General features: G+C 41.5%; 1 protein-coding gene across 1 annotated transcript in view; it reads left to right on the forward strand.

Annotated features, from left to right (window-relative positions):
- Positions 1-22,143, forward strand: part of tenm1 (teneurin transmembrane protein 1) — a 167,505-nt gene extending 145,362 nt beyond the window's left edge. Inside the window, exons 24-38 of the mRNA XM_035669788.1 lie at positions 1,374-1,457; positions 1,987-2,181; positions 5,214-5,301; positions 6,922-7,118; positions 7,940-8,253; positions 8,913-9,085; positions 10,740-10,984; positions 11,730-12,023; positions 13,335-13,579; positions 14,306-14,448; positions 16,244-16,455; positions 16,849-17,150; positions 17,912-18,618; positions 19,277-19,419; positions 20,558-22,143. Coding sequence (XP_035525681.1) covers positions 1,374-1,457; positions 1,987-2,181; positions 5,214-5,301; positions 6,922-7,118; positions 7,940-8,253; positions 8,913-9,085; positions 10,740-10,984; positions 11,730-12,023; positions 13,335-13,579; positions 14,306-14,448; positions 16,244-16,455; positions 16,849-17,150; positions 17,912-18,618; positions 19,277-19,419; positions 20,558-21,313 — 4,098 coding nt within the window. The 3' untranslated portion in view covers positions 21,314-22,143. The remainder of the gene's footprint in view (positions 1-1,373; positions 1,458-1,986; positions 2,182-5,213; positions 5,302-6,921; positions 7,119-7,939; positions 8,254-8,912; positions 9,086-10,739; positions 10,985-11,729; positions 12,024-13,334; positions 13,580-14,305; positions 14,449-16,243; positions 16,456-16,848; positions 17,151-17,911; positions 18,619-19,276; positions 19,420-20,557) is intronic.
- The last annotated feature ends 552 nt before the right edge of the window (positions 22,144-22,695 follow it).

A 22,695-nucleotide genomic window follows, 5' to 3' on the forward strand; every position in this document is an offset into this window, starting at 1 on the left:
TTCAACAAGCCCTCATACAGTAGTGTTTCAATTGTTAGCAATTTTAGCAGTTTATCCCTTTACTACATTCAACATTTGGGAGGTGTCCCCCTTGTGTATTTAAAGGTGGTCCAGGTGTGTAGGATTTTAGTTGGCAACCAATGGGACAGTTGCAAAGATTGAAGTTGGAGATTAGTAAACCACTAGGATTGTATAATGATTGACCTGGGAATGAGAACTAGCTGTGAAATGTGTAGGAGAAACTACGGCAACTCACACAAAGGCCCTATCTACATGAAGTGTTTGGTTTATCAGGCTAAATATATGGTTGTGTCGGAGACGACGCATGCAGTGAGCTACAGCCAGTGAGAGCTGACAGGGGTAGCCTCTCGCTCCGGCACCAGACAGGAAGCAGCAAGCGGGCACTTACTTTGGTAACATCTCCTCAGATACTGACACACACATAATGGACGGTGAATTCGTGTTGTGAGTGGGTATTCAATTCAGCGTGTGTCTGATCCACCAGCCATAATTTATTTTAGTGAGAAATCTTAATTTTTGAAAAGGTCCGTCTCTCGTTCCCACACTCTTTTCCCACTGAAAGACACAACTTATATATTATGCTTGAAATAATATTTTTTTAATTTGTATTATTTATTATTATTTTAGTTTCAGTTTGAGCGAAGCAAGTTAAGCTCAGCCTAACTTGCAAAATTGATCGCCTGCCATCACTGCAAAGTTCGATATTATGAGCAGGAGAGATTTGATTCTTGTCCTCTTTGGCTAAGGACAGAATGAGTCCTGCTTGATGAATCTCTCCACCTCTTAAAATGGAATTTCACAGTGAACCCCCTTCTCTCTCTTTTGACAGAGCCTATAATTGGACATGTCAGTGGCAATTTAACATGATCCATTTATTTACCAATCCATCGCCAGAGTCATCAATCACCTCGATGATCCCTCAGACGCACCACCTCGTCTCTATAGCTCACAGTTTGACTGTTTGTTTGTGTGGATAGACAGTGATGTGGGTGGCTGTGCGCTAGTGCAGGTTTTGTCTGTTTTTGACCCCCACACTGTCAGCGGGCATGGTGTGCTATTTGAGCAGGCGGCGATCATGGTTATTGGCTGACATTTGGAACAGTGCCGAGGCGAGCTGGTGTGAGTCTTGAATAAACACAGGGAAGGCTCCCTGCCCGCCGCTGACCTTTGCATGAGCAGGGAGGGTCATAGGGCCTAATGCTATGTTATTAAGGAGATATTATTTGTATCACCTGTAACTGTCTCCTGTGGGTGATACCCCCCAAGGCTTGCTTGTTCTTTTGTTTTAATTTTTGATAGAAATACGGTTATATATAGTCTGTGTTTGTGTACACGTGTGTGTCATTTCACAGGTGCGTCTGGAGTGGCCAACAGACCTGGCTATCAACCCGCTGGACAACTCCCTCTACATCCTAGACAACAACATTGTCCTACAGGTAGAGAAACAGTCCTAAACACACACAAAACACACGTTTGCCAGGGAATTAATTCTAAACCTGTTTCCTATTCAAGCTTGTGCTTTTTTTGAGAGATACTGGCACTATACATAGCAGAGGAAGAAAGAGTAATGAAATATTTCTCACAAATTGCAGTGCTGTCACTTAAGGTGCATTTAGAGTGAGAGAGGCTGCTAACATAAAAGAAAGGAAAAGAGCACATTGTTAAAAAAAAAATAACATGCTATCAAGAGTCTGCAGAAGTTGTTTTTAAGAAAATGTCACTCAGGTTTTGCTTATTACCAAACACTACCAAATTTAATGAATTGTTTGTTCAAGTGTGTATCTTGTAAAAACTTAATGAGTCATTAGATGATTTAGGCTTAGGTTAGATGATGTCTGATGCACTGGATCAACAAAGATATATTGTCAGTGGCTGATTCCATTGACTGCTCCAAAATAATTACAGCAGTTGTAATTATTTACTTTCTGTCTCTTTTATACATGATGGTGTTTTTTTTCACATCAGGTATCAGAAAATCTTCAGGTGCGTATTGTGGCGGGTCGCCCTATCCACTGCCAGGTTCCAGGTATTGACCACCACCTGGTGAGGTGGGCCGCAGTGCGAGCTACCCTTGAGGCTGCCAAAGCCATCGCCCTGTCCCACCTGGGCACACTGTTCATCGCCGAGACAGATGAGAGGCGCATCAACCGCATCCAACAGGTCACTTTGTCACTACAAATACAGAGTTATTTTTAGCCCGAGATGCTCTGATTGGGCTTTGTAGGGCAGCCAAGAATGAATTAATGTCTTTAAAACTGAGCAGCCATCAGGTTCCCAGTTTTAGACCTTTTTTAAAGAAAGTTCTCACTTAAAGCCACAACTTTCCTCACGCTGAAGAGTTATCCATTTATTTTTATATCAATTCATGATAATAATTCATGAAGTTACAGAAGATTTACTTATCCAGTAGGCAGTATATAAATATATATTGCTCGAAACCACTAGTTACTAATGTCAAATGTAATTGGCTATTTTCCTGTGGCCACTGATTTATTACACCCTACTATATTTCACTACACCTTCCACTCTCCATCTGCACCGGCGTCCCTCTGTGAATGCTAACAGAGCAAGGGGCCCTAGCAAGAGGGTGTCTGCATTTCTTGCGAAACTGACAGGAACAGTTGCAATTGACACCAACAATCTATCTGGCCTTATGACACTAATTCACACTCATGCTTGTTGCACAATAAGTTCCACTGTCAGGTTGTTTGCTGTGGTCACAGATGCTGTGCAGCACAGAAGTGTTCAGAATCTGCCTCTCACATGTGACTTTACAAAACTCTGATGCATCCAAAAAATAACCTAAAAGCATGTTTTCATTTCAGGAAAAAAAAAAAATTGTCCATTAGCTAGCAGCATGCTATAACAGGCCCAAAGCATTTGGGCACCACAAAGATATTGCCTGCTGGACTCAATCAATAGTCCCTTTGTGGTCAGCAGCACCACGTTGAGTCCATGTGGAGGCAGACAGGAACATAAAATGCCTTTTTGATGGAGACCAGGAAGTCGTCTTTGAAAGGGCAATGAAAAATCTGTCTTTTTTTTCTGTATTTGTCAAAACTATTTTATGTTTCGTATTTCCAGGCCTATATATTTATCTTGCGTCTCAGAATCATTCACACGGAAAGTCAAACGAGAGCTAAAGAAAATCCTTCTGCCTCAGAGTAGGACGTGAGAGTTACTCATGATGGCTCCTACACACACTCTCAGCAACAAGTAGAACTTCTCCTGTGAGAATGAATAAAACCGTTTTATGACACTCAACCATAAAATAAAATTAATGATGATGTGTTGCAGATTTTCTCAGTGGTTCTGATGTGCAATCAACACATTCAAGAATCTGACAGGCTGATGCAGATACAATGTGATGCAGGAAGAACTAAATTAAATACAGAAAATTGTGTCACTTGTAAGACAAACTAGCTGCGCACAGGTACAGACTGACAATGTATTTGATACCTGATAAAAAAAGACACACAAATTAACCGCTACATTTAATCTTAAATGGCTGACACCAGCTGCATCTTGTACTGTTTAGCCAGCAAGTCTTTTTTTTCTGTATAATAAGCCCTATTAAATGTGAACGTGCCTTGGCCGCATTAAGTATTTAGGCAATGCTTTGGCACTGCTGTTGGTCTGCTCTCATGGTCCAGGCACGTCTGTCTGTCTGTCACAAGCACCCAAAACATTTGGCCATAACATCAAGTACAACACATGCATAACCAATATGTGTTGAATTTAATTTTTTATCTTGCATAGAGGAATGAAAGTTATTGAATATGCATGGCATTGGAGCTTTGAGGTGCATTAAAATCACAATAATTGCATCCCAAATAAGCTTTGTTGTGAGTGTGTTACATTGTTTTCCATTAAGTCCACATTGCAAGAACTTGTTTTCTGTGAAGTGGGTATATTTTGGAGCCTTTACAGCATACAACTCACACATTTTAAATTCAATCAATGTTTTTGTAGGAGGCAGTTATTTTAAATCAAAAGCTCTATATTTTACTACCTCTGGAATGTGAAAACATGTTTGTCCTATCACCTCCTGCTGGGGACTCAAAACTGATTAGGCCAACTCTGAAATTCTGGAGTATTTTCCTAAGACAAGTTGATGAAATTTTACTTTCACTCCTAAGCCTACAATTAGAACTAAATGTGCATTTTTTTAACAAGTCCAGATTTATTTTCTACTCTGAGATGCTCAATAAATATAGACTGAGGTCATCCAATTTTAAAGGAATAGTTCAATATTTTGATGAAATACTTTCTTGCAAAGTGTTAGATGAGAAGAGTGGTACACACTCTGTACGATGAGGCTACTACCAGCCACTGGTTAGCTTAGCACAAAATGGCTGGATCCTAAGCTAAGCTCGGGTTAGCTGGCTGTCTGTGGCTTGGCTGCACGGTGTGGTTTAGGCATTGGTTAATTTGTAGGGTTGGCTGATGGGGTGATTTGCAAACGCCAAGCTAGTTAGCACCATAGGAATATTGCAGATAGTAATGTTATTCTAAATATGATATCATTTTTTTTTATATAACAGCCACAGCTACATATAGAACCTTTAAGTAGCTTTAGATGTGCTATACACACATGAGAGTGGTACTGTCATCTATCTCTCGGCAGAGAAAGCAAATATAGGCCAAATAATTCAAAATACAGAATAGCTTATAAAACACACTGCAAATCAGCTTTCCCTAAGGGATAATAAAGTTGATTAAAATTAAAAATCCAAATCAAGCATATCTTCCCCAATCATCTTCCAACAATGCATGTTCCCCTTGGAGCATTTTAAAAAGCATCATTCCTCCAAGATACATCAAACTGTTGGTGGAGCAGATATCACCTTCATTTATAGCACTCTCCATCAGGACAACAAAGCCCCTTTTAGGCAAAACACTGAAGATTCATAATTCTTTTGTTTTCCTACAGTTAAAAAAAGGCATTAGAGATATCATCTTAGATGGTTTAGTTAGACAAACACTGCAAAATAAATTGTCGTCATTTTCCTCTTACTTCTTTTAAATGTCATTTCCAGTTCAAGTATTTATGAAACGCCATCATTACCTTGTTTGTCGTACAGATTAGACATAACAAAGGCTGTTGTTGAACATTATCTTCTCTTGAACAATAATAATAATAATAAAGCATTTTGTAGCCGTGTGTGACTTTTTTTTTTAACAATTCACAGGTGTCAACCAACGGGGAGATATCTGTTATCTCTGGAGCCCCCACGGACTGTGACTGTAAAATAGACCCCAACTGTGACTGCTTCTCTGGTGGGTCATCACACACACACACACACACACACACACTATGTTGAGTGTAGGATTAAGTAATGTGAGAGTATTAGATTATGTCTAATAGGATTACAGTACTAAAAACAACATGTAACTGCTCTGAAAGGTCATATTAGATCATATTTTAGAAGTAAGGAAACAAAACAAAAGGCAATTTTAAAAGCTTCGACATAACTTAAATGAATTGAAATAGTGTATCTTGATATTGAGTGATTAAATCTCGCTGTCTGTGTGTCCCTGCTGGCAAATTATTTTATTAGCAAAGCTTAAGAAGAGCTTTTTCTTTGTTGTCTGTCTCTTCCACTGTTTTCTTCTCTACTCGAAGGTGTCTAAATTATTTAATTCAGATGGAATTTTAATATCTAAGAATGGTTGTTTTGACTCTCCTTGAAAAATAATAAAAAATTATGATAATGATGGGTATGTAAACAATGACAATATATAGGAAAGAAATGACTATCTACGAAGTCACAGTGGAAACATAAGTGAATGTAATATGGCTGTGTGCATGTGTGCAATGAGTATACAGTGTGTGTGTGTAGGTGTGTGTGTGTGTGTGTGTGTGTATATATAAGGGAATGTATTTGTATTTGCATTCATGGAAAGGCTCCATCTTCACAAAAACCTCCAGCTAAATTTCTGTAGGAACCAGCTTGAGTGAAACCTTTAAAATCCATTCAAATTACAGGCAAAAGAAAAAGCTGTCATCTAGCCACTGAAGGTTTTAACTGGTTGGTGTATCATGGAAGGGCACCTGAAATGTAATAAAGGGAAGAGGGAAAGGACCAAACAAATAAGCAGATGTTCTTTTGACAGTTAGGCCATGCTTTCATTGTAAGTGTCAGAGGATGTGATTTTATCATTTAATTCTGCTCATAAAAATCAGTTGCTTTTCTATTCAAAATGGAGGGAAGTGTCTCTCCCATGCCACAAGCCAATGGGCTGTAACCATCCCTATTTCTTGGGTTGTACTTTGCATATTTTCAATCATGTCTTGCTGTTAACAGATGATTACTCTCTTCAGAGGTTTTCCGTTTCCATTTCTTCACCGTAGACACTCACACAGTGTCTTTGAACATGCGCACATATGTGAGCACACAACAGCAAATACAAACAGACATGAGAACACACACGCACAAAAACAGACACACACACATAATGCGCATGCTGTCAAGAGATAAACTGCCACCCTGCTGCCTGCACAGACCCATCAGAGGCCCCAGGCCTACTGCTGACAGCATCTAAAGGGCTTCACCCGGCTGTTATCCTGCTGAGCTACCAAAGACATCTGAATGCATTGAGTCACCCACTACCACCGTCTGATAAGGCTGAGGTCACTATCAAGGGGGTTACCAACTCCATTGGGAAGCTACGTTATCCCAACAAGTCCAAGTCCTGAGCTGAACTGATAAATGCTTAAGCGGCACCATGTGATCTTCATATTTTGCAAAGCTTGTGTATACCAGTGGTGACTTCTCTCTTTCTCTAAAGAATAATTTGTATTGCTCAGTGTGTTTATAACCGAGGGCGCCTTGACTTATGCCATTTTGTTGATAAAGAGTTTTCATTGAAATAATGTCTTCTTGTTTCTCTTATCAGGAGATGGAGGCTACGCTCGTGACGCTCGTCTCAAAGCCCCCTCCTCTCTGGCCGTGGCCCCCAATGGCACACTGTACATTGCTGATCTGGGCAACATCCGGATCAGAGCTGTCAGTCCCAACCAGGCTCAGCCCAGCCCAGCCGGACTGGTGGAGATCAGCTCCCCACTGGATCAGGAACTCTATCTCTTCAGCCAGGTACACAATGCCTGAGCTATCTGTATAGAACATGTGCATTTGCATGTTAAATATCTAGATACTTCAGTATAAGATCTTTGTATGAACATGATTACTGTGCCTCAGTAGTTAGAGTGGGTTGTGTAATAAGAAAGTTGGCAGTTCAATCATGTTAAAGTGTCCTTGGGCAAGATGCTGTGCCATCGGTGTGTGAGTGTATGTGATTGGGATTAGTTCATTTCTGATGAGCAGTTGGCATGGCGAGCCTCAGTGTATGAATGTGTGTGAATGGTTGAATGTGACATCCACTGTAAAGCACTTTAAGTGGTCGGAAGACTACGAAGGCACCATATCCATCCACTACATCAACTTGGGATGATTTTAAATTACATTTCATTAAGAGTAACACAATATAACTTAAATTACAAAACTTCATGCTATACTTAATGACCAAATAACTTTATCAAGGTTAGGATGATCAGATATATTAATATTTTGTCATTCTGAAATGTATGACAACTAACTTTAAACACATATTCTCCATGTATGCAATTAGAAATTAAAAAATATATTTACAAAGGATTAGAAGTTTGATGCTCCACTAAAATAGTTATTTTTTCTGAAGTTATGCTACAAGTTGTGATGCTATAATGACTTCCTGTTTATATTGTTACTTAAGTTTTAATGGTGCAACATAATTTAGTACATCTCTATTTTGAAACTACAGTGGCTAGTAGTTAGTAAATAACTTAGAGAGGACTTTACACTCAAACTTATTAATATATACACAGATAGCAGCTGCAACCCAATACCAACAACTGTCTTTCTTTTTTTCATGACAGAATGGCTCTCACATGTACACCAAACATCTGATCACAGGCCAGTACCTGTACAACTTTTCTTACGGCACAGACGGCCAGCTGTCTGGACTGATATGTCGTGACGGCCATGGGCTCCAGGTGAGGAGAGATGCTCACGGAGTGCCTCTTTGGCTGGCACTACCTGGCGGACAGGTGTACTGGCTGTCTCTTAGCAACAGTGGAACACTGAGAAAGGTGTCAGCCCAAGGCCATGACATCGCCCACATCACTTACCATGGCAACACGGGTCTCCTAGCAACCAAGAGTGATGAGAACAGTTGGACCACTGTTTATGAGTAAGACTACAGTTTTCTTTCTGTGCTCATTGTTCTCTCGTTTATTCTCTCTTTCTGTCTGTCTTTTTTTCCTTTCTTTCTTTATTTCTGTTTTCCTTTCTTCTCTGTTTCACTTTTCCTTTTAGTCTTGGTTGGTTGCTTCACATGAATGTATGTATGGACAGGGCATTGCATATATGTGCATGTGTATTAATGTGAGACAGAGTTTATATTTGCGGTGTGAAATTTGAGTGCCATCTGGTGGTAAGTAGTGCATCTCTGTAGGAAGCTGGAGAGACTTTTTTTTTTTTCTTTCAGTTTAGTCTCAGCTTAAGTGACTGATTAGCTGAAGGACATCTATGCAACCCTTTGATCACACACGTTTAGTATCACACATATAGTACACACACAAAAACACATCTGTCTGAATTATTCACCACTGCCGACCGAGTCTCTGTCTCAAATTCCACAGCTGGATAATTACACATATAAATCATAGTTGACACTTACTCCGTGCCGATGTTTGTATATGAGAGGGGAAAACAGAGTGATAGTGAGAATGCGTATGTATATCTACGTGCTCATTTGTGTGTATGGCTGCCTTCGTTTGTCCAACAGTGACAGTGACATCTGTGTGTGTTTGTGCTTGTACACCATTGTCTTTTTGCTTATTCTCCAAGGTACAACAGCGAGGGCCGTGTGACCAACATCACACTCCCCACTGGTGAGGTGAGCGGTTTCCAGGGCAACCTTGAGCGCTGGTCTCGGGTAGAGGTGGAGGCGTCCAACCGTGAGAACTTCGTCACCAGTACCAACCTGTCTGCAAGTGACACCATCTACACGTTCAGACAAGGTATAGCGTCATGGTGCACTGTGTGTTTTTTTCACTACTCATAGGTCAGCAGGAACATAACATTAACTGTGGTAAGACAAAGGAGTTTACACAGAGCCAGAATATGGCGGAACAAATGTAATGTCCCCATGTGTTCACTGGTTGACAGGCAGGAAAGATTATAGCCTCACCACAATGTATCTACCCCCATCTAGTTTACCACAAACATGCCGCAAGGCCATTTATGACTCATTTGGGGGGGACTAAAGCATAGACAGTGTACACAGATGTGTACGGAGGGCAGACCGTGAGGTTATAGTGATGATTAAACATTTATGACTGGCAAACTGCAATAACGGCTGTTATTCTGGTTAGGTCAGACACACTGACCTGTGTTTCTCCTTCTTCATCGGCTGCACTGGATGCGCGCGCAGGAGATTCACAGCTTCTATAAATAATTCACATATGGATCTAATATGACCTCTTTACATAACCAGACAAATGGGCAGTGAAAAAAAATTTGCTTTTTTTTTATTTACAAAAAAGAGGCAGATCCTACTGACGTGTGAAAAGTCTTAACGATCGCAGGAAAAAATGGAAAAGAGGGCAGAGATGAGAAGAGGAGAAAATGAGTGTGGAGTGGAGAAGCCGCTCATGGGAGCAGTTTCTTCTCATGTCATCCCTTTAATTGCTTTCTAGCAGTTGTCACAATGACAGGACTGCAGGGAGAGAAAAGCTGCTCCAACACACACAAATACACTTGCACACACGCAGGCATGTGCGCGGTGCTACAGTATGACAGAGCTGCCAGGGAAGAGTTGAAATGACCCTCTATTTTAGACCCCCATCCACCCAACCCGCCCCCCTTCCCTTTTACCATCACCACCCACAAATTCAGTGTGTCTTTTTCTGCCTCTGAGGCAACAATAACCATATGTACAGAAAGAGGTTTTATAGCAGTGGAGGGAATAGAAGTTACTATCCAGTTTATTAGCTGTGTTAAGTTTTATGATTAAAATATAGTTTTAGGATTATTTTTGCAATTTTTTTTATTAATTGTGTTTTAGAAATAGTAATGGCTTGATACAAAGTGCTATTGGCATGTGTAAAAATCCTGTATAAAACATTGCTCGAGCGATACAGAAAATGAAAGAACAGTTGCTGAGAGACCTTTGCAATGTGTGAAAAACTGTCATGGCCAAACACCCTTTCTTTACACACTTTTTTTTTCTTTCTTACTTTCTTTTTTCTTTATCTCTCTCTCTCTCTTTCTGTCTCTCCTTCTCTTTTTGTTCCTGTTTCTCACTATCTGTCTATCTGTCTCTCTTTTTCAATAGATTACAGTTTTCTAAAGCTACAATAGCATGTATATTCCAGCGCTTATGTTGCAGAGAAAATGTAAAAAGACTCAGCGTCGCAAATTTAGCAATTAATTCAAACAAAAGACACACACAAAAAGCCAGACTTGTATTCATGGCATTCATGTAGTCTGCTCCTGTACACCATTGATTTTTCTCAAGACTGTTTTTGTGAGACACTGACTGATGTTTTTTCACACTTTTTCATGTGTTGCTGCTCCCTGTGTGCATGTGTGGTTTTATGTTCTATTGTGTCTGTGTTCGTCTCTGTACGTGTGTGACCCACCATATGATCACACCTGCCCCTCCACCCTCAGACCACGCTCAGAGCTCATACAGAGTCAGCGCTGACGGTTCGTTCCTTGTGTCACTGGCAAGTGGGATGGAACTGTCACTCAGCACGGAGCCCCTTCTCCCCGGAGGCGTTGGGGGAGGAGTCAGTCCCACGGCCAGCCGTTGTAACATCAGCCTGCCTGGAGACCACGCCCCCAGCCTGATAGAGTGGAGGCAGAGGAAGGAGCAGAGCAAGACTAACTACAGTACTTATGAACGCAGGCTTAGGGTAAATCACTAAATCACCAACTTTTTCTTCATCCAGCTCAGATAATAAAGAAAATACAGTCTTCTATATTCAGTACACAAAGAAAGTATGAATTAGCAACTTAATTCAGACTAACCCATAAATGTGTCAACACCACCCAAATACTACGGAAACTGGTGTGAGTAGGTCACATCACAACACCTTGGAAGTATGCATAGTCAACAAAAAGTTGTGCAATCTGACCTTCATATACTTCCTCAAAAGGTGGCACTTGTTTTGAGCAAAAACTGAAAGCCCTTTTTAACTGTATGGTTTGGTGTTAAAAAACATGATAGATGTTTTGACTGATTAGCAGCGTCCCTGGGAGGTAGCTGATAGGTCAAATGACTCTTAACCTGTTAGCTGTACTTTCCACTACAACACCTCTTCTCTTTTTCCTTGGCACAAAAAGTACACCACACAAACAGAATATTTCATGAAATAGGAAAGCACAGTTTATCTGATGTGCGCTAATTAATTAGCAATCCCCAGGACTCAGTTCTTCACTTGTTCACAAGGCAATTTATTGTTATATTATGCAGGTCCAGTTTTCTCTAAATGTCACAATTAAACTAATGAAATCTCTGCTTGTCTCAGACATGTCCCTTCATTTATATTTGCATGTCTGTGGCCTTATGTAGAATTTATGATGATGATAAAGCAATAAAATTAAAAGGTTTTATTTTGTTCTCCCCTGTAGCTGACATTTTAATGATTTTCCTTTCAGGCACATAACAGAAACCTGCTGTCCATAGACTTTGATCAGAACACCAGAGTAGGGAAGATTTATGATGACCACAGGAAATTCACCCTACACATCCAGTATGACTTACTGGGCCGCCCCGTGGTCTGGTCTCCCAGTAGTAAATACACTGAAGTAAACATCAGCTATTCTGGTGGGGGACTGTTGTCGGCCATCTACCGCGGGGAATGGTCTGAGCGGCTGGAGTATGAGAACGACAGGGTGGTGTCCCGAGCCTGGGTCAACGGCAAGATCTGGAGCTACACGTACGCAGACAGAGTGAGTGCTGTACTTCTACGAACATGTTCAGAGATGATGTGCGAGACAGTATCTCTCTGTATCATGCTGAGATTTGTTTGATGTGTTCACTCCTGGTTGTTTTTGTCTTTACTGTTAGCACCAATCTAACACATCTGCTCTATCTTTGTTTGCTGCTTCAAGGTTACTGCAGTTACCTGAAATCAAAACTAACACTAAAACGATGAAATGTGCTTCCAGTATATGAGATGAAAGTGAGACATCTTTAACAGATTTAAATCATTTACAGTGCTATACTAGCACCAGTGTTTTAATGTGTGTTTCATCCCTTTGAGGCAGCCATTGGTTTCATTCATTTTGGTTATCTATGAAAATCAATTTGCAGTGGGAAGATTAGGCCTGCTTTACATTTTTTTTAAAGTTCAATTAGTGTGCAGACTTTTTATATTAATCTGTACTTATAACGTAGCTGCATGATTACACAACAGTACCAAAGCTTTAAGAGCAGCAAAAGCAGACAAGATGTTTATTGTGATGAATTATATAACTCAAGTACGTTTAAAGGCTCTGTACCTTGGTTTTCATAGAGTGGTGAAAGAAAAAGAAAGCAGTGGTTTCCTGAAAGTGGGTTTTACAGTTAACATTCACCATGCTTTGAAAAATGAATAGGTTTAATGTGCAGTTCATGTTACTTTTAGTAAATGGAATAAAACATGCAAAGAGGTGGGTTCTTGAAAGTGTGAGACAAAGCTGAAAGCTACCAGTACCTAATCATTTCCGTCCTTGAAATTAATATATAATGGAATGATATTCAGCCTGAAATAAATTTAGTGTCATCTTTTGGTCCAAGACAAAATTAGAGTGTAAATGAGCTTATATTACAGAAACATCAAGGAATTAATAACACCTACATGTATTATTAATGTATTAATATTATACCTTACAGTTAAATAGAAGAGTATTTTATACAACATTGTTTACTGCAGTTCAAACGGTTCAAATAGCTACAAGACTGCAGACACAGATTACTATAAAGCTTGCCTTAAAAGTAAAACAGTAAACAGAATTATCGCAGTCATATAAGAAACCCAGAGGTCCAATTATGGCGATTTTTTCATTTTGTTTTACCTAAGTTTTAAGAATTAAATAGCCTTCAATGACCAACTGAAAAATCAAAGGTCCTCAAGGTTGCTTCTGAAGTGGCCATACAAAGTTTTTAACAGAATGACATGATGATAAAAAAAATACACCAGACAGAGAAAGAAAAAGCTTGTCAAACCAAAGAGCTACAGTATTATAACTCTGCTGTGCATCTGTCTGTGTTTCCTGCAGTCCATTATGCTGCTCCTGCATAGCCAGCGGCGCTACGTCTTTGAATACGACCAAACGGACCGCCTGGTTGCCGTGACAATGCCCAGCATGGTGAAGCACACCCTGCAGTCGCTCCTGTCCATCGGTTACTACAGGAACATATACACTCCTCCTGACAGCCAGTCCTCCTTCATGCAGGACTACACCCTGGATGGGCGGCTGCTGAGGACTCAGTACTTAGGAACAGGACGCAGTGTCATCTACAGGTACGACGCAGATCACAGAAATATTATTGGCTGTTGGTTTTATCAGTTAATTTGGGAACGCAACGCAGTGTGGAGGAGATGACTGGCAACACCACCGGTTTGATTTTGATGAAACTTGGAGGCATAATGCATCTTGGCACTATATTCAGCCACATAAAAACATAACACTGATTGGCTTGATGAAGGTGCTATAATTAAAGGCTAATCTCAGAAATGTAAAAGCCCTATTACAGCTCTAAATCTAGCTGACACAAAACGTGCCACACACACATCCAGCTGTCCTTACAAATTACACTGATTGGACTAATGGGAAGACTGATTAAAGGTCACATTTTTTATCATCACACTAAGTCAGACACCACTGATCTGATTTTGCTGAAAGTTAGAGGACTGATTCGGGCAATGTTCTGGTATTTAACATTTGTAGTACTCATTGGCTCGATGGGGATACTACAGTATAATAAACGGTCCCATTTTCAAGATTTCAAAGGCCATAACTGCCACAGCAGCTGGTCTGGTTTTGATGAAATGCTAAAGGATGATGCAACTTGTTCCTTAATGGCTCAAGAGATCTCTGTATTATTCGAGTATAGCATGTTTACTTATATTGATTTACAAATGATGCTGTTTTTTGTTCTTACTACAAACGTCACAACTTACTAATTTATCACCTATTCTATAAATTGTTCTTTTCTTCATTTTACTTTCTTTCTTTTTTTTTTCAAGGTATACACCAGCGGCGCGGCTCTCGGAGGTGGTTTATGACTCCACCCTGGTGACCTTCACTTACGATGACGCCTCTGGAACTGTCAAGACCATTCATCTCACCCATAATGGCTTCATAAGCTCTATACGATACAGACAAACAGGTACATATACACATGCGCTCCCGGCACGTAGGCGCTAAACAGACTAACAGCCACAAATTTAAGATATTTACAATGTGCAAAGAGTCATCTTTAATTGAGTCATTTAAAAGGATCTATCTGAGCATAAAAATGGTCTTGTGAGCGCAACTCAAAGCATCTGTACTGTGACAAGACTGCACAATCATACATTTCAAGCCAGATTTCTTGAGTGGTATCAAACTCTGTAGTCTGGCTTTGACTCAGTCGTGGTGCTATTTCATCTGAGACTGAGGCAGCCACAGTTAGAAGTGTGAATAGGGCTGAGCATGTTCGAGTGGAAGAGATTGTGGTCTACCACAGCTGTAAATATGAGACCACCCCCTGGGCTCTGAGCCGTGCTTTCTCTTCCCCACCTCCGCAACCATGCTGCCTGATCAAAGTTATCAAGTGATTGTATGAATATAAAATGATATGTGGTAGGCTAGGTGTGGGTATACATTTGTGTACCTGCTTGCATGTGAACACTTCATACGTCTGCATTCATACATTTCTGTTGGGACAGGAAATGGTAAAATCTTACCCGAGGCCATCAATTACAACCCTAACAATGTGACAATTGTTTCACTTCTGATTTGGAAAATTAGTTGGAAAGACATTGTACTTCATAAACTGCCGTATTATCCAGTAATGGCATGACCATCAATGGGCCCCTTTAGCTGTGGCAGCAGATATGTTCGGATACCGTCATTGTTAATGCAGTTCACCAATTCCCTCAAGTTACAGAGTCTTTCCAGGGTCATTGACAGTGCTCTCATCTATGCTGCTGGTTCACTTCACATTGCTTTGTGATTGGCTCGCCATGATCAGGTGTCACTAATCTGCGAGGCACAGCTGTGTGTGCGGGTGTGTGTGCGGGTGTGTGTGCGGGTGTGTGTTTATCGCTTTGCCCTCACTGTGAATAGACTCTCACCTTCCTTTAACTGATCTCATTTCAGCAGAACAAACGGAGTCTTGGAGAGAGGAGAGATAGTGGTAATTGTCCCTTGAGAAGAGACAAGGAAGAGTAGGGACCACAAAAAGGAGAGACAGGGATATAGAGAGGTAGGTGAGGGAGAAAAGAAAGAGAAAATGAGAGGGAAAGATGACAGCTTGGGAAAGTGACAGCTAGAGAAGCGAGACGAACAGACTGTGAGTTCCCTAGGGCTGTAGAAAAGCCTCCACATCATTCTCAGTGCTTCTGCCATTTTCCCATTAGCGCAGGTTTAGAATCAACATTCCACAGAAAATAAAAATAGAAGATGTAATGCTGATCCAGCTCTCTACAGTCTCCAAAGCTAGACACTAGTCATTTTAACTGCAATCAGAGTCATCTCAAATAGCAGCATAATGGTGTTTCATTAGCAGGCCTTTTTCCAAATGGACGATGAGCTGTAGTAGCTAGCAGCAGAGGTGATGAATGGTGTTGTTAAAGTTGATGTTCTGACATTAAGGAGCACATTGGCCCATCATGGCTATTGTCTTTAGATTTCATTATCTCTCCATATTAAAGGTCACCACTGGAAATGCCATAGAGGTGTGGGGATAGTTAAGATTGAATAGATTGCACTGCGTGTGTCTTTGTTAATGATGTTGAATTAGCCCTTCATTTGAATTAATTAGGCAGGCTTGAACGGGTAGCGTGATGGCCGACTGTGAGGGCCTTGTGTGCAAATACAAGTGTGGCATATGTATAGTTCATTCAAATGCTAATTTGTGTTTCTAAAATTTAAACATCAGTGAATTCTCACATGAAACCACTCTTGATTCCTCTATGTAGGTCCCCTGACAAGTCGGCAAATCTTCCGCTTTAGCGAGGAAGGCTTGGTCAACGCCAGGTTTGACTACAGCTACAACAACTTCAGAGTGACTAGCATGCAGGCAGTCATCAATGAAACCCCTCTTCCCATTGATCTGTATCGTTATGTCGACGTATCCGGACGGGTTGAGCAGTTTGGCAAGTTCAGCGTCATCTTTTACGATCTCAACCAGGTAGGCAGAATACTGTAAACTAAATCCACATAAATTAGGATACATTTAAGTTTTAGTTCAAATTGTACCTTTTATGTTGTGTTAAAGCCGACAGATAAAGTTAGCAACTAGCTGGTAAGCATAGACCAAAACAAAGCTAAAAGGAGAGTGAATATGTATTGTTAAGTGCCTAAAAACATGAAAAATGCTTGACAAATTAATACTTAAGTTACCCCATGTCTGCTGGATGTGCAAATTGGCAACTGTTTTCTTTTTTCTTTTCTTCAGTCTTTGTAAGGTGACGAAATACTGCTTTAAAACAACCAGATGTATCGCTGCATGAAGCCCTTCAGCTTGATTTTAAATGTTTGCTTTCAGGTGCATAGCTAACCCATCTCATTCGCTGTTGTCTAGGTGATCACCACCCACCTGATGAAACACACCAAGGTGTTTAATTCCTACGGCCAGGTGGTAGAGGTCCAGTATGAGATCCTTAAATCCATCGCCTACTGGATGACCATCCAGTATGACTCTGCAGGACGCACAACCACCTGTGACATCAGGGTGGGCGTGGACAACAACGTGACTCGCTACACTTACGAATACGATGCAGACAGCCAGCTGCAAAGTGCCTCAGTTAATGAGCGGCCTCAGTGGCGCTACAGCTACGACCTCAACGGCAACATTAACCTGCTCAGCCATGGGACCAGTGCTAGGTAAGTGCCTACCAGCAATACATTTTACAGCAAATGGTATATCATTACTGTGTCAAAACAAGTGTATTGCATGTGTTGCTATCCAATTTTCTGACTTGCTAGCAGCCTGAGATGGCAATGACAGTGTGTCAACTTTTGTCTGAATGGATTACCATGAAATATTGTACAGACATTCATGGCCCTCAGACGGTGAATTCTATTGACTTTAGTGATCCCTTGACTTCTCTTGTTTCTTTCCATCATGAGGCTGATGTTTGATGGATTGCCTTGAAATAAGGTGCATTAATGTCTCAGGATGAATTTCTATCACTTTAGTAATCCCTTAACTTTTCTTCTACCGCCATCATCCAGTCATTGCTAGACCCATTGGCCAGAGAATGGTTATTGGCCCTCACCCTTAGCTGATAGTTATGTTATAGTGCTTCCGTAGGCCACCAAATGTTAGCCAGGGCTAACAATGCTAAACTCACAGATGTTTAACCAATCAAGCAGTGTCAGTAGTCTTGAAGATTTTTAAGCAATTTTTACAACAACATTAGTAAAATTTCATTTGCTGCAGTCAGAAAGTGATGAATAGTGATATTGTGGTATTGTGGTTTTTGAGCTTGATGCCAACATCAGCAGTAGCTGTTGGCTCACAATACTGCTGTACACCCTCACACAGCTGCTAGCATGATCGTAGACTTTCAGTCTTGTTCATGTATAAATGTTAGACATAGTTTACAGCAGTATTACTGTATATCTCTTTGGATTGATTCCAGGCTGACGCCACTGCGCTACGACCAGAGAGATCGCATAACACACCTCGGTGAGTTACAGTACAGCGTGGACGACGACGGCTTCCTCCGCCAGCGAGCGAATGACCTGTTCGACTACAACTCCAACGGCCTGCTGACTCGCGTCTTCAACCGAGTGACTGAGCGAACCATGTGGTATCGCTACGATGGACTGGGCCGGCGTGTGGCCACCAAGAGCAGCCAGGGCGAGCAGCTGCAGTTCTTTTATGCTGATCTGTCACACCCCACCAGGGTCAGCCACTTGTACAACCACAGCAGCAATCTGATCACGTCGCTGTACTATGACCTGCAGGGCCATCTCATCGCTATGGAGCTAAGCAGTGGGGAGGAGTATTATGTAGCCTGCGACAGCGTGGGGAGTCCAAGAGCAGTTTTCTCTAGCAAGGGGCGGCTGGTCAAAGAGATCCTCTACACCCCTTATGGAGAGGTCTACCAGGACACCAACCCTGACTTCCAGCTTGTCATCGGCTTCCACGGAGGCTTGTACGATCCTCTGACACGACTGGTCCATTTGGGCAGGCGGGATTATGACACACTAGCCGGTCGATGGACTTCGCCTAATCACGAACTGTGGGGGGAGCTGAGCAAAGAGCCGAAGCCGTTTAACTTGTACGCCTTCAAGAATAACTGCCCAGTTGGGAGAGTGGAGGAGGTGACACAGTTTACCACAGGTGAGCTTCACACACTTTCAGTGACCGACTGACTCACGTGAGTTACCACATTACAGCTCTCACACAGATACGGAGAGATATTTCACACAGCAGCACACTCCCACAACACGGGAAACATCTGCCATAAAGAGTGAGTGAACGGGGCTCACAGCTAACCACAGGTGAGCTGCGTGGCAGAGAGAGAAGATGTGACAGACAGAATGTACCGGCAACAGAAAGGACAGCCATGCCTCTGATCAGCTTGTTTTTTAACACAGGCTGTTATGTTTTGTTCCCTCTGTCTGTCAAGAACACACTGTTTCCCCGAGAGACAAAATAGAAACTCAAGCAAGGGAAAGAGATGGAATAGGAGAGTAGGAGAATGAATACAGGATGTCGGTGGGGGCGCATGTCCTTCTGGTTAATGGAACATTCATTTGGCCTGTCACGTTTTCCTGCAGCAGGATTGTTTATTACAGAATGAATCTGTTTGTCATGGAAACACCAGTGAACCATCTCTGACACATACTGTATTACACTCATATATTGTGTGATTTCCTGTACAAGGTGTTTTTTTCTCTGGCCTTATGACATTTTGTTTGCTTCACAGTATACACATTATTTTCTAACTTTCTCCATCTGTGCAATGTTCTCTCTTTCTGTGTGTATGTGTGTCCAGACATCGGTAGCTGGCTGCAGCTATTTGGCTTCCAGCTTCATAATGTTGTCCCAGGTTTTCCAAAGCCTGATGTGGGCAGAATGGAACAAACATACGAACTGATGAAGACTCAGACCAAGACACAGAACTGGGACACAAGCAAGGTGCGCTTTCAATCAGGTTTTTTGTCGTATTTTTTATCCCTTTTGCTTATCTTTCTTTAGATACATATACTATGATGATGATTTATTTCAAACTTTGTGGTGTATAAATACTGGAAATTTAGCAACTGGCTAACACCTATCATAGAAAGCCACAGTTCACAGAGCTTATCAATTGGAATAACCAACGGAGCCGTTTCAGCTCGCTGGCTAAATTTGGTTTCAGTTGAGCTTCCTTAAGAGAGGCTGCGAGCAGTGAGGCATACATTTTAAAATACATTTGACATGAAATTAAAGTGTTGATGGAAAAAAGGAGTTTTAAAAAAGGACAATTAAAATGAGAATGTTTGTAATGAAATAAAAATTAACTCCAGTAAAACTTTGTTGATCAGTAGAAAGAAAATTAACACTTTTGTTAATTAATACATTGTCATCAAAGTCACTTTGGTAAAAAATTACCTGGTTCCAGCTTCCTAAATGTGAGTATTTGCTGCTTTTATGCATTTCATATCATCATAAATTAAACATCTAAGATTGGACTGAGTCAATTAAACAATTAGAAAATTGTCCGATTAATCAATTATGACAATGTCGTTAGTTGCAAAACAATAACCTCAATAATTTGATGTTGTTAGTTTTTAATTAATTTGCTTGGGTTTATTTATTTGGATATACTTTTGCAACATTTGATTTAAAAAAAAAAAGAAAAAAAAAGCCTAATGTTGTAATTTAAAAAAGAATATTCCCAGCTGTAATAGATGTTATTTACCACAGTCATATCTGGACCATTAACAATGTCTCCAAGTGTCCTAGTAACCTATGACAGAGTGACAGTGAGCCGGCATGGGCAATACCAGGACCCTGAAACTGAAGTAGCTAAATTGAATATGGCCATCATTAATGTCATTATTCACTTCTGTGCTTTTTCCTATTGTGACATGTCAAAATGTCCAGAGCCATCATTAATGTTATTAGATACATCTGTGTTGTTGACTGTCACAAGTCAAAATGTCTGCTGTGAAAGAATCTCACAGTTGAGCCTCTGACTTTACATTACATATATTTCTATATAAAATGTTATATATTTTTTTTGTGCATTCAAACAATATTTTTTGGTAACCAGTTGTACTCTTTGTCCCAGGTGGTTCTGGGAATCCAGTGTGAGCTCCGGAGACAGCTGAGGAGTTTCATCTCTCTGGAAAGGTTACCTCTAGTGTCACAGCCTGTAGGCTCAACTTGCCACAGACCGTCACGCCCTCCTCCCTTCGGCTCTCGACCCTCTCTTCTCGGCCCCAGCATCCGGTTTGCTGTCTCCCATGGCCGGGTCAGCGCTGAAGTCATTGGTGTGGCTAGCGAGGACAGCCGCCGCGTGGCAGCCATTTTAAACGGTGCCATCCACCTGAGCGGGCTGAGCTTCACCGTGCATGGCTGTGACACCCATCATTTCCTCCAGTCCCGGCCCATCGAAGAAGACCTCGCTCTGGGCTTAGGAGTTGGGGGGCGCATCCTAGAGAGCGGGGTGAACGTGAGTGTGTCTCAGATGAGCGCCATGGTGAACGGCAGGACTCGACGATTCGCTGATATCACTCTTCAGCAGGGGGCACTGTGCTTGTGCGTGCGCTATGGAGGGAACGAGGAGGAGGAAAGGGCACGGGTGAGGGAGGAGGCGAGGAAGAGAGCAGTGGAGGGGGCGTGGGAGAAGGAGAGGAAGAGGGTGGATTCAGGGGACGCAGGGAGCAGGGCATGGAGCGAGGCAGAGAAGCAGCAGCTGCTGTCAGGAGGACTTGTTCAGGGTTACGACGGCTACTACTCCCTGCCTATAGAGCAGCAGCCGGAGCTGTCCGACTGCCCCTCCAACATCCACTTTATGACACTGAGCGAGGTGGGGGGCAGGTAACAGAGACACGTGAGCAGCCCCCCACCCCACCAAAGACTGCCTGTTTCTACTCTACTCTGATTTGTTCTACTGGTTCTATACTGTATCAAAAAAAAGAAGACGACGACAGAAGAAGAAGAACAAGAAGAGAGATTGGGGGAAAAAAATATTTCCAAATGCCTTTAATTGTGACAAAATGATGGTATTTTATTATTATCGTCCAGTTTCTCCAATTTCTAACAGTGGCACAAGCAGTGTGGTTTGGCTGTGGCTTTGCTTTTTGTATCCTGACTGGCCTGGGACTGACCGACCGACCGACTGACTGACAGACTGACTCACTGACTGACCGATGGACTGACTGTCTGTCATTTGCTGTTTCAACACTGTTCATCATTTTGGACTCTGTTCAAATTCATTGAACTGTAGAGATGAAGACTTTAGGATTGCCAGTGAATAATCCTCTTCATGACTCAAATCAAGAGCTCTCCGGTTGCCATTTGAGTTCCTACATGGTTTACCTCGGATATACTATCGTTTACATATTGTGTAAGAGAGGCCTTGTCGACTCTGACACTCCCCTTTAGAGAAGGAAGCCTCTCCTGGTTTCCCGCCTCTGGTGTGCTCCAACAGTAGTTTGTATGAGTGTGTATACTAAAATCAAGAATGTACATAGCCAGTGCTTTCACACTGAAAAAAGTGCTCAACTGGAAATTCTGTTGTTCATAAGTAAGTGTCAGTATTGTTAATCAATAGAAAAACAGTTACATTTTTGCAAAGAATTATACATGGCTATAGTAAATATTCTCGCTGAAAAATCTGACTTTATTGGGTTACAATGCTGATTAAAGTTATTATGTGTGAATTACCAGATTGTTCCATGGGATTTTGTAGGGATTGTTGCTTATTATTTCTCTCTGCGTCTGCTCTCTCTCTCTCTCTCTCTTGCGTCCTCTCTGTCTCTGTGCCTTCCCTCCACACATTTGTTGTGCGCTCTTTGTTCTTGTTTCTCCGAGTTTGTAACTTTCAAATCTGTGCTGTCATTATCACCCATCATTATGGCTCAAACTGAGATATGCATGAGAAACCTGCGTCTGTCAGAAGAGAAGAAGAAGAAGAAGAAGAAGGAGGAGGAGGAGGGAGGAGGAGGAGGAAGGAGAAGAGAGAGAAAAAAAAGCACAGAGGAAGGGAAAAAGAAATGTGACAGCTGAGGCTCAGTGAGTGGGTGGTGAGTGCAGAAGGGGCAGGACCTGGAGTTGGCTGTGCTGTTCTCTACAGCTTGTCTCCTCTCATTAGGAAATGCCAATCAGACTACATGTGAACCACTTCCAAGCCTCTCTCCCCCAAAAAAAGTTTAAAAAGAAAGTAAAGAAGTTTGTTTGTTTTTCTTTCTTTCCTTTTTTTTT

Source organism: Morone saxatilis, unplaced genomic scaffold (genome assembly GCF_004916995.1).
Source record: "Morone saxatilis isolate NCDOM2014 unplaced genomic scaffold, NCSU_SB_2.0 Contig22, whole genome shotgun sequence".
Lineage (NCBI taxonomy): Eukaryota > Metazoa > Chordata > Actinopteri > Moronidae > Morone > Morone saxatilis.